The sequence below is a fragment of the Elgaria multicarinata genome, chromosome 8, assembly GCF_023053635.1.
Source record: "Elgaria multicarinata webbii isolate HBS135686 ecotype San Diego chromosome 8, rElgMul1.1.pri, whole genome shotgun sequence".
Taxonomy (NCBI): Eukaryota; Metazoa; Chordata; class Lepidosauria; order Squamata; family Anguidae; genus Elgaria; species Elgaria multicarinata.
In genome coordinates, this window is record NC_086178.1 from 103,992,504 (window position 1) to 104,005,195 (window position 12,692).

General features: G+C 42.1%; 1 protein-coding gene across 4 annotated transcripts in view; it reads right to left on the reverse strand.

Moving 5' to 3' along the window:
• NRG3 (neuregulin 3) overlaps window positions 1-12,692 on the reverse strand; it is a 795,134-nt gene that overhangs the window by 448,154 nt on the left and 334,288 nt on the right. For all 4 annotated transcript variants that reach the window (XM_063131659.1, XM_063131656.1, XM_063131658.1 and 1 more), the window contains one exon: window positions 12,257-12,386. In XM_063131659.1, the coding sequence (XP_062987729.1) occupies window positions 12,257-12,386 (130 nt within the window). The remainder of the gene's footprint in view (window positions 1-12,256; window positions 12,387-12,692) is intronic.

A 12,692-nucleotide genomic window follows, 5' to 3' on the forward strand; every position in this document is an offset into this window, starting at 1 on the left:
GCCTTAGGGGGATTTCCAGAAACGTGCATTTGTGGAATAAAAGCTGAATTTACCAGGATGTATTTATATACACACAATACCGCAGACTCTGTCCTAGACCAAGATGAACAAACTGGACTTGCATTCCCTCTTTGTTCATGTAGAAGGTAGAATCTGCCCAGAGATTATTGGGCAGATTAGAAACAACAACAACAGGGTTAAAATAATTACGTGAGGTAAAGATACATTGTTATTTGCATTCTTTGAATCTGATTTCCAAATCTATTTTTAAGTATCTTATGAGCAATATAAATCTCTGGGCTGAATCCAACAGACTTTCTTGTGCAAGCAGTGCTCATGCGACGGAACTGGTTGCATAACAGAGATCCACTGCTTGCATAACAGAGATTAAAGGCATGTCTACACCTCCTGGTGTTCTGGGAGGGAAGGGGGGAAGATCTCACGATATGCTGATCACGAGATCCTTCCCCTGCATTCACATGCAGTGTGCGACATCCAGGAAGGAAGGAGGCCGTCACACCTGCCTTTTAAAAAAAAGAAAGGAAAAAAAGACAGGACCTGGAGTGCTCCAGTGCAAAAGTATGGTTGTTGTTGTTGTTTAAAAAAGGCCCGTTCCCGCTGCCCTCACCCCACTCCCAATGGGCACAGAGAGCTTGAACAGCTCCATGCCCTGTGCCTAGTTCCCAGCTCCTCGCATTTACTTGCAAGGAGCCGGGACGAAACCAGGACGGCCGCCCACACCTCTCACATTCTCAGGACAATTCCGAGACCATGGGAAAAACCAAGAAAAAAGGGTATGGCAATATCCCGGGGGAATGGAGGGATCATCCCTCCCTGCTCCCAGGATCCCCTGTGCATCATGTGGATGCACAGGGACGATCCCGGGACAATCCCCGGGATATCGCCTAGTGTAGACATGCCCTTAGTGCTTCCAAGAGGAAGCCTTGAAACAAGCAGAACCACTAATTTCTCGGTAGGGACAGGTTGGCGGAGCTCCGCCGATCTGCCCCGCTCCATAAGTACCATATTTTCCGGCGTATAAGACGACTGGGCGTATAAGACGACCCCCAACTTTTGAGAAGATTTTCCTGGGTTAAAAAGTAGTCTTATACGCCAGAAAATACAGTATGTGTTTTTGCTCATTTTCGGTTGTCTCAGAAATGCTAAATGTTCCTTCTAAAAGCTTGCGGATGGGAATTGGCTGAGTGTAAGGAAATCATAGGTAGCTTACGTGCCCCATTGGATTCTACCCTCTGTTCAGCTCTAAGGTCTGTTCTGTTCTTGATTAATTTTTAATCTTGATTTCATAGAATCATAGAATCATAGAATAGTAGAGTTGGAAGGCCATCGTGTCCAACCCACCATAAGGCCATCGAGTCCAACCCACTGCTCAATGCAGGAATCCACCCTAAAGCATCCCTGACAGATGGTTGTCCAGCTGCCTCTTGAAGGCCTCTAGTGTGGGAGAGCCCACAACCTCCCTAGGTAACTGATTCCATTGTCGTACTGCTCTAACAGTCAGGAAGTTTTTCCTGATGTCCAGCCGGAATCTGACTTCCTGTAACTTCAGCCCGTTATTCCATGTCCTGCACTCTGGGAGGATCGAGAAGAGATCCTGGCCCTCCTTTGTGTGACGACCTTTTAAGTATTTGAAGAGTGCTATCATGTCTCCTCTCAATCGTCTCTTCTCCAGGCTAAACATGCCCAGTTCTTTCAGTCTCTCTTCATAGGGCTTTGTTTCCAGACCCCTGATCATCCTGGTTGCCCTCCTCTGAACACTGTAAGTTGTTTATTAAACTTGTGAAAAGCAGGAGTCTCCTTTGGTATGGAGCTCAGGTCTAGGAAAGCTTGACTTACATTGCTTAATGGGTAGTGACAAAGTTTAGCATCTTCAGTAAAAGAAATAACTAGAAGCAAAACAAATTTGCTCTCAACTTTTCTCAAAATTTCCCTTTTGTTTATTTATTCTGAATAATCTCCCAAATTTCTTGGAATATATTTTGAATGTTTGGCAAATATTTTGTATCAGATTCCATCATATGGGATATTATTATTACATTTGGATCTCATCTTTCTTTCAAGGGTGATAGAATTGGGAGCCATACTTTTTTTTTAATCCTTTCAATGGACCCATTCAGAAGACACCTTAAACCACGGCTTTAACCACGGTGAATAAGGCTTTTTGACATTGGTTAATTCTATGTTTGTAAGATGGGTTAGGACAGTGAGCAGTACAAGGTCATGCATAGTGAGCTTCATGGGAGAAGTGAGATTTGAACTTGGGTCTCCCAGGTCTAATTCTACTTATTACTCTTCAATACAATGCTGTTGCTGTTTTATTTGATCATTGACATGCAATTAGTTTTAGTATTTGAAAGCAGACATGCAATAACACATAGTATTAGAATTCATTTTATACATGGCATGCATGGCATCCAACATGCAAGAGTATTTAGTATTTAGTAGTTGACATGCAACCGCTTTTTAGCATTTGGCTGCATTTTTTTAGCTTTCATGCAACAGTATTTACTATTCGACGAAATTAGAGAGCCAGCACACTATGGCATTTTATTCACCTTTTTAATGAAATCATTTATATCATGCCCCCTCTATGACCTCCAGGCAGATTACAGCATATATATTTTAAACAACGACAACACACTAGTTTGTATTCTGACAAAATCTGATAGTCGATAGATAACAGGAACTGTCAAAAGTCTCAAGTGCTTAAGCTTTCGGATTGTGAAGCAAATTTTGATGCTAATATATAATTTCCGGATTTGAAACATTTCAAAATGTCATGTCAAATATTCTGTTGCCCTTAGGGAGAAAACAGAAGAAAAGAAAGATACCAGTTGGCATTAGAGGAAATACTGGAGAGATTATCTGCTCCCTTTTTTTTTCTTTTCTTTTTTGCCAAAATGTTGGTCCAAAATATGGGAGTTGTGGGGACGTGCCTGTTGCATACTGGAACCACTCAGTAATGACAACAGCACTCACTGCATTACATCTGCCACAACAGGCTGCCAGGAAATGCCTCAGCACAGTGAGTGATCCGCAGACACTATATTTAGAATTCATTACTATGTGGTTTGCCACCTCAACTCTGTGTGATGGCAGGGATCCATACGGTAAGAATCTGTAAATGTTACATCTGGGGCAGGATCACTCACCACAGGGAGGGCATTTTTTGGCAGCATCTCTGTGGAGAGTACGTTGTGTGCTAATAAAAACAACGTACAGCCTTGTAGCAAATTAAATAGGCTAAAAAAAAATAGCATTTCATAACAGGATGTTTGTTGACTCTCCGAGCCATAAAAAGCTTCTAGAAAACTTCCGGTACTTATCTTATCTTTCCTTTCCCATTCTTTTTAGCTCTACTAAGGCCACCAACCCAACAGAACACTTCCTTCAATGAAAATCAACCGTCCTTGCAATACTGTGTCGCCAGTTAAATATTTTCTTTTCTTTTATCCATTTGACTTACATGTCAAATGGATAAAAGCAAACTAATATAATTTTTATTCTCTGCAATAATTGAAATGAGACCATTAAAAATATACAATTTCCTATATCCTAGTAAAAAGGATTGTTGAAATCTATCTGGTGGCCTCTAACCACTTTTAGAAAACATGTTAAAAAAATCTTTTCGCCAGAATGCTTAAATGTCTGTTTGAACGGTTCAACACTATGTTTGTGCTGATTTAGTGTATTCGATATATAAGTGGTTTCTTTATTTCAGCATTGTAATCTGCCTTGGATCTGTCTCATTAAAGAAAAGCAAGATATAAGTGGTCAGTTAGTTAGTTAGTTGAGATCGAACACTATGGCCGCAATCCTACAGAGCGGCGGGGTGCATGAACCCATTAACTTAAATGGGCTTAAGCATGCCTGATTTTTGTGATGAATTGTGGTTTATAGCAGTAATCAAGAGCTCATGCAAAGATATTTTGTATGCACACTGATTTCCACGCCCCTCTGAGTTTCTTTCTTAGGGCATAGCTAGACCTCCTTGGTCTAGCACAACGGAGGTGGGAGGATCTCGTGATATGGGCCATAGCTAGACCTAAGGTTTATCCCTGGATCATCCAGGGGTCAACCCTGTTCATCTAGGTGACACACAGGGGATCCAGCGCTCAGGCAGGGGCGAACCCAGGATGATCCTGGGATAAACCTTAAGTCTAGCTGTGGCCATGGTTATCGCAAGATCTCCCCCTCTGTCTACATGTGGCGCGCAATGTCCTAGGAGGAAGAGGACATCGCACCCACTATTTTTTTTCTTAAAGGAGACAGAGCGCTCGAGCGAAAAACAGCAAGTTTTTTTAAATAATAATAATAATTTCCCCGCTCCCCCCACCCCACCCCCAATGGGCGCAGAGCTCTGTGTTCCCTGCCCAGCTCCTGGCTCCTCACAAGTAACTTTGAGGAGCTGGGACAAATGACGTCCAGGCAGACATTCCTTGGTCTTGGGATTATCCTGAGACCATGGAAAAAATATGAAAAAATGGTAGGGTGATATCCCGGGGAAAGGGAAGGATCATCCTTCCCTGCTCCTGGGATCCCCTGTGCATCATGTGAATGCACAGGAATGATCCTGGTGCAATCCCTGGGATATCGCATTGTCTAGCTATGCCCTTAGAAGTTACACAGACACACGTTCTCTCACACACTCATTCTGAAACACGCAAATACAAAGCTCCCCCGAGAAACAAAATGGTTTTGAGTCTCAGACCTGAGCTGTTCAACAGAGAAAAATTGTTACTTTACATAAGCAATTTCCTACACACACGCACACATTTCTATGCACACATAGAGCTACCATATGCCCAGAATGCTGGACTTTAACCAGAGAAACCCAAGTCCAAATATCTTCCCAGTCATGAAATCCACTGGGCAACCACTGGCCAATCATCACTAAGAAGCTGCCTTCTTCTAAATCTGCCCATTGGTACATTACATTTAGTAATGTAATGGCTCTCCAGTGTTTCAGAAAGAATTCCCCCCCCCCGCCTTAACTGGACATGCCAGGGATTGAACCTAGGGTCTTCTGCATATAAAGCATGTGGTCTGCCAGTGAACTTTGACCCTTCCTCTCATCTTAAACCATCTCACAGGGTTCTTGTGAGAATTAAATGGCTGACCCCATTCTCAAAGCTTCTTGAAGGAAAGGTGAGATGCAAACAAGTAAAAAATCATCATCATAGTTTATTTCCCCTTGGAAAGCTTTTGTGCCAAATTGCTACTGTTCTGTTGTTGTTGTTTTAACTTGGGTGATTTAAAGGAATTAAAATGACAATTGATCCAAAATTCTAGCCAAATTAAACATCTAATTTAGCCAAGTTAGTTTGTTCATCATTTGTCCACCTTAAAGAAATGTTTAAAAGAGATTAAAAAATAGCAAGGAGCAGCAAAACCGTCAAACCCCGTCACTCTCCAAGCCATGCCCTCACGATTTACTGTGATAAATTTATTCAGCCCATTTTGTCTCTCTGCTCCCCTCCTTTTGAAACAGCAGCTGGAACTAGCCTCCGATTTCAGCATCCATTACTTGTTAGGCAGAATTAAAAGGAAATAAATGCTCTGCCCATTACTAGACTTTTAAATAAGCTACCCTAGGTGATTGAATCCTTCCGTTTCTCTTTGAATGGGAAAAGTTGTAATTTTATTTTTTTAAATTGGCTTTTGGAGGAGGGGTTACTTAGTGTTATTCCATCCCCAATTAGCACCGTTCCATTTTTACCATTGCTTGCGGTCCTATTGTGCATCAGTAGATGCTTCACTTCACTATTTGTTTCTGCAATAATGTATGTTGTAACTCTGAAAAAAGTCTCTTGCTGTAAATTCTATTTAAAATCCTTGGCTGAAAGCTATTATGGACACTTTGTCTCTTATTCCTTGCAGTGCTTTGTGCTTTACAGTTTCTTTATAATGCCTAGGATCAACACACACAGTGGCTGTGTTCACACATCACTTTAAGCCCCAAAGTATGGTTTAATAAACCAGGATACAAACGAGTGTTACATGCAGTCCTTTGCTCCCACTTCACTGCTCCCTTCATGTGAATGGATTCCCTAACTAGGAAAGGGAATGGCTTATTATGATGTCTGAAGTTGGGACTGTAGTGCGCCCAAACAAACCAGGATGTTAAACCAGATTTGAACCAGGGTTTGTTGTTGGCTTACGAATGCAGGTTTGTTTGAGCAGGGAAAACATTAACCCCATGTTTGGATGACACATGAAGCTGTACGCACAGGGCCAAATGTGTCGCTGGCAGGATCTTCAGCACAGAGAGGATGTGACTGGTGGGTACAACTCTGTTACTTCCCTCAGGTGTTCCTGAACCCTCTCTGTGATGAAGAACTACATGATTGTATGAACACACATTGACAGGAGGCACATGGGGGGTGCTTCGTATGGTTGCTTGGCTAGCAGGTGTGTCAGCATCAGGGTGCATATGCCCCTGCTCCTCACACAATACTTCTGAGCAGTCATGCATAGGGTTGCACTGTGAGTTTCCTTGAGCCCTCTTCGGAACAGAAGACAAAGAAGAGCAATGCTGTGAGAAAAGGAATGGAGAAGTGCACCTTAACTACAGGGTTTTTTTAAAGCAAATTTTCCAACTGCACAAATGCCCTGTCAGACACCCGCTGCCCCCACCCAAGCCAAACACATTATTTCTCTTTCACAACCGGATGGATTATCATCAACACTACTAGCACCTTAAACTTAAAGACAGATTGACAGGGCCATACGGATACCCAGGAAGGATGACAAACCAAGAGAAGTACACCACTGGTTGTCCCCTACAGCCCCAATTGAAACCACTGCAACAGATCATCAGTGAACTCCAACCCAGCATCAGCACAGACATTTCTCTCACACAAGCCTTGGGAGGCAGGACAGTCCTGGCCTACAGACCACCTCCCAACCTGAAGCGGATGGTAACCAGCAAGAGTACACAGGACAGAGACACAGGCAGAGGGACCAGACCATGAAATAGACCCAAGTGCCAACTCCGCCCCCACATCTGTTCAGGCAAAACTGTCACAGGACCCAACAACATCAGTCACACTATCAAGGGCTCTTTCACCTGCATCCTTATATAATTTGTGGTACATACCATCCCTGACTTTGTCTATTGTTAAGTTCTTAATAAACACACGCACATAAAACATGTCTTATTATTTTCACCACTTTTTTCAACTGCACATTATCAGATTTCCAACTGCACATTTTTCCTACAACTGCACATTTTGTGTCCAACTGCACACTAAAAAAAAAACCTGCTTAACTAGGTGATTATGTCTAACTAAAATTTCTGAATGGAAAAAGCACCATGACCCAGCTATAAAAAGAAAACAAAGCATTTCTTTACATAGTGAAAAGCAGTAGAACCATCCCACCAATAGGGCACCATTATTCGATGAGATCCACCACTCAAACAATATATTGTAATTGCTCAAGTGAACATGCCAGAAATTTGGGAAATGTAACAACCTTGAAGACACAGCAAATAAAAAGTAATTCATGGTTGATACTTGTTCCTGCTGGCACTTAATCAATAGAATCAATAGCCTTATTAATATAACCACTGCCAAACATCTGCTGTTAGGACATGTTCACTGGACAAATGCATAATGGCTATATTCATTTTTATTTAATTATTTCCTCCCAATAATGTACCACCTGTTTCTCTACTGAAAATGGGCTGGGAGAGAGATCTGTTTAAAAGAATGGATACTCTTCTCTTACAGCTACATTTCTGAATTAGCTGAAAATCAACTGGCTTGTACTTACTGGGTCCAGTAATAAGGCTGGGTCACACATGCATGTTTTCCATTTGAGGAATGCAGCATCAAAGGCTGATCTGCATATTTATATACTAGTCCATCTAAAATGCAACACCACATGTGGAGTTTTCTTATCGCTTCAAGCACAATCAGAAGTGGCATGATGGCTTATACGTATATTAACTATACACACAAGGCAAAACCCTTTAGACAGGGGATAGGACAATCTAATTTGTTCCTGTATATTGTAAGGCATCTAAATCATTTCAGGAGCACTGTCTCTCGCTACCTCTGAGAACTCGATGTTCCTAATTATTATGGTGCTTAACACTCCCTCCTGCTAATGCCACCTTCTCTAAATTGGACTCTTCTTGTCTGTACATAGGAAATACCAGCAGGAACTATGGGACTCAACATTCTTGAGACAGTATGTCACACTAGAAGGAATACACCTCTTTGTCTCTCCAGTAAAGTGAAAAATCCCAGTTTCCTGTTACAAGCATTCTTCTCCTTTCTCAGCTAGAAGAGCACCTGGACAGGAAGCTCACTGGTCCAAATGTTGCTTGCTCTGTTGTTAACACTGCTCCTGATTGGCCCTAGCACATTTCCCAAGATTTGGACATCCCCACGCCCAACCCACTAGATAAACAGAGAGATACAACTCTGAGGAGGAGTCAGAACAAATTCCTGGACCATCACACTTTGACTTGGGATTCTGCACCCTGTCCTCTTATCCCCATGAGGCACCACTAGCCTTTGATTCTGAGGAGTGGACCTCAGACTCCTGCAGTGAGCAGGAAGGCTTTGGGGAGCACTCCCCAACCAGCTCCTCACTCTCCAGCTCCTCAGCACCTAGAAGATGGCAGTGACTTCTGGCATATTAAGAAAACCAGACATATATCTGAGGAAGTAGAGCTCCCAGAAGAACTCTCCTGGCCTGGCTATAAACCCCTGCCAGTTGTTCTAAGCCAGCACTGAGGTAAATGTTCAGAACTCTAGCTGTAGGTCCGTTCTCCATGGTCCTGAACTCACGCCAAGTCCTGCCTTGCTGGCGGTGGTGCCAAAACTGCTCCTTGTTCCAATTGCCTGCCCCATGTCAAGCTTCTTCATTTCAGCCACCATCCAGAGCAAATGACGGAATCCCAGTTGGAGCAGGACAGTTTTTGCACCTGCTGCATTTACACAGAATCTCATTCATTAACCATTTTCTATTGGGAATGGGATTTCCAGCTCAACCCCTTCTTTGCCATGCATCTGAGGGAACCCTGATCCCTGGCCTCAGAATGCTGCTCACTTCTCACCTACACCCAGATGCAAAGGACTCCTATTGCTGTGCCTGTTTTCTCTCCTGCTTCTTCTCTACAACACAAGGCCCTCCACTTTGACTCTGTGTCTTGTCCAGAAAGTATGTGGGCTAAAGTGGTGCAGGTAAAGGAAAAGCAGCTCTTTCCATTTATTGTTCCCCTAGGCTAAGCAGTAAGGCTGCCCTGGCTACTAACAGACCAGTTTCCTAAAGTGCCTATAAAGTTTTATGATAGATTTAGTGCGTTAATGTCATAAATCTCCACGCTGCATGATTCAGAATAATTAATTTAATAAGTGTGTCATATCGGGAAAGTAAATAAGGGGGAGAAGTGAATGATCAGTGAAGCATATATGATTGAAAGGAAAAACAAAAGCACCAGCCAGACGCCGAATATTAAATCCTTGATGGAATTTTCCTTTGTCTAATGTTGTTTGGATTCTTCCTTAAGTGGCAAATATTCTTCCTCAATTGCCACAATGTTGGGAGGGTCAACCTCTATGCTGTTGGAGTGGAGGGGGAGGGGGCTCCATTCTCCAAATGCCAGAAGTATGTTTTAAGAAAGTCCACTCTGTCATGGTTGGTCAGGCACTATAATGATATAATAATAAAGTTGGCATTGCCTAACTGGTATATGGACCACTCACACTCAGATGAAATGAAGAAGTAAAGGGCTTTCTGAAATACGCTTTCCAGAAGCATATTGGCAGTAACCCCTTGCTTTTTCGCAGTGCACACAAGACAGCAACACAAGAAAAATGCATATGAAGTACCATGACCAAGCATCTATTTTACCACACATTTAAGTTTGGTAAGGCCACCTGGGCCCACAGATTGCTTCAGGGGTTAGAGCTGATTCACAGGTTATTGTTTCTGCCATGCAGCATTCCGTGTGACAGACCCCACTGATTTTCTCTTTTATTCAAGAACATCTTCTATGATGGTCCATTGAGTACAACATACGAATCAAGTGCATAGGAGGTGAGTAACACGAGCTCCCTGGTGGAATGCTATATTATTATTATTATTATTATTATTATTATTATTATTATTATTATTATTATTATTTGCATTTTTATACCGCCCAACAGCCGAAGCTCCCTGGGTGGTTCACAAACAGTATAAAAACATGATATTAAATACACGTTAAAAAGGGATTAAAAACATACCACACATGATTAAAACATGTGTGCAGCATAGCTGCAGGGTAAGACTCACTTCTTAGAAATTGTGGCAAATAGCTGCAAGATAAGGCAAAAAGTCTCTGGTGCAATACCGGCAAGTTGCTGCAGGACCCAGGGTGAAAGGTCACCGAGTGAGGTAAGTAGCTGCAGGACCAGGATAGATGCTTGCAGGGTGATACAGGTAAGTATTACCAGGATAAATACTAAGGTAAGTGTTCGCAGGATCAAGGTAAATGCACACAAAGCAAGATAAGTGTCTGCAGGATCAGGCTGGATGTCTATGGTATAATACTGGTACACATTGACAGGATCAGGATGAAGGTCCATGATGCAGTTAAGTAGCTGCAGGGCTAGGCAGATGTCCATAGAGCAATAAAAGTAAGTTACTATGTAATTATGATAGATAAGTAGCTCACAATGATTTGGAACTGAGTTTGCTGTGGAATTGAGCAAGTCAATTCCACAGTAGCTTCCAGAGCAGGTGCAGACAGTAGCTTCCAGGGCAGGTGCAGTTTTCTTCCCTTTAGTCTCAATCCCTATGACCCAATATTAATGAGGGCTCAATAATAGGCTTCAAATGAACTTAAGGCTAGAACAGAAGCCTGCCATTTTGAATCCTGTAATGTTTGTTAATCAAGAGCACAAATGGCGAACATCCATTTTCTCAGGGGCCACCCTATTCTCCAGAGCAGCCTTTTCCCCAAGCTGGTGCCTTCCAGATATGTTGGACTACAGGTCCAGTGGGCATGCTGTATGGGGATAATGGGAGTTGTAGTCCAAACCTTGTGGGGGTTGTGGAAAGTTGCTCTAGGCAGAGTTCTGCATGCCAGAAGTTATTTTTTCAGACCTTCTGAAAGCTAACAATAATGTTGGTGCTATTAGCAAGCACGTACTAGTTATAGTGTGCATACATTGAAATTAAACATGTGGTATTATTTTTTAAAACCAACCAACCAACAAAAACAAGCAGATCTGTAATAGTACTCCAACTCACTCACTCATGCACCCACAGAGTCACTCACTCATGCACACAGAGATGTCTAAAATCTCAAGTTCTTGGGGAAAAAATAACCTGTGAGCAAACTCTACCGAAGCTTCCTTAAAAGAGGATTTGGTAGGGCCACAACCCCTCTCCCAAAATTATTTTGAAGGCTGTATCCACCCTGTGGTATGACACAGTGTCTTAGTTAATGTCTGATTGCATACAATCCACTGAAAAACTCTATAAGTTACGGCAAAAAAAGTAAGCAACAGAAACGGCCCGTAGCCATGGCTAGACTTGCAAATGAAGAGACTTGAAGCGCTGACATCAGGGACCAGATACCTGCCTTCAGCTCTGTTCTTCATTTAAGAACAACAGTGGTATCATTTCAGAGCAGGGGCTCTGGTCCATCATTTTGACTTTGGCTTCTGGTGGTCTCTTACCCAGAAGCCCCCGAAAGAGAGAGATCACATGCCATGATGCTGGAAAACAAATGTTTTATTCCAAGGACTGTATACATTTATGAGTATCATTAACTAATCATACTGATCATTAGGTAGACCTTTTCGATTGAACACCTGAAGTACTATTATCAAAATTCCTTTATCACTTTCAAACAGAAGGTGAACTTTCATCACAGAAATTCAATTCACAATCAGAAATTAAAAGCACCTACAAATACAGAGTTTGTCTTGTCCTTACCTTTCCAATAATATATATATATATATATATATATATATATATATATATATATATATCCTCAGTGTTTAGCAGAAACCTTCTTAATGAGGATCCTTTTTTATCTACAACTTAGGAAAGGCCTTCTCCAGCTTCAAAGAAAAGACTTAAGCAGTTGTCATTTTTGCTCTTATATGAGCTCAAATAAAATTCGCAGGTAGGTACATACTGCTTTATTATTTATTTATTTTCCTCCCGGGATATGTTGGTTATTTACAAACGCACAGTTATTACGAGCACTTAGTATATAAAGACTTACCGGCAGTGTTTGTGGGAGCCTGTTAGGGTTTCAATGACAAAGCATTCCCCATCATTGAGACAGTATGCAAGATCCTTATCTTTGCATGGCTTAAAGTGCTCAGATTGCTCAGTGGAGTATGTTGTGGTATCTAGAGAGAAAGCACAATGGAGAGAAAAGGCTGTCAGTATAGCGAAATGTACAAAAGGTTTATGAGCCTCATCAGATTTGGCAACTTTTGGTTTCAAAAGATACACATAAAACTATGCCAGGAGGCAGGGAGAGCAGCGCTATGGGGATAACCTGGTGGTGGGAAAAAGCAGCAGATCTAATGTGTAATCTGCCAGACCAAACACAGAAACAGGATGGAATCTAACAGATAAAATTGTGGGGCCGAGCAGAATCTGGGGTTTACTGTTTTGTAGCTCAGTGGTAGAGTACCTGCTTTTCATGCAGA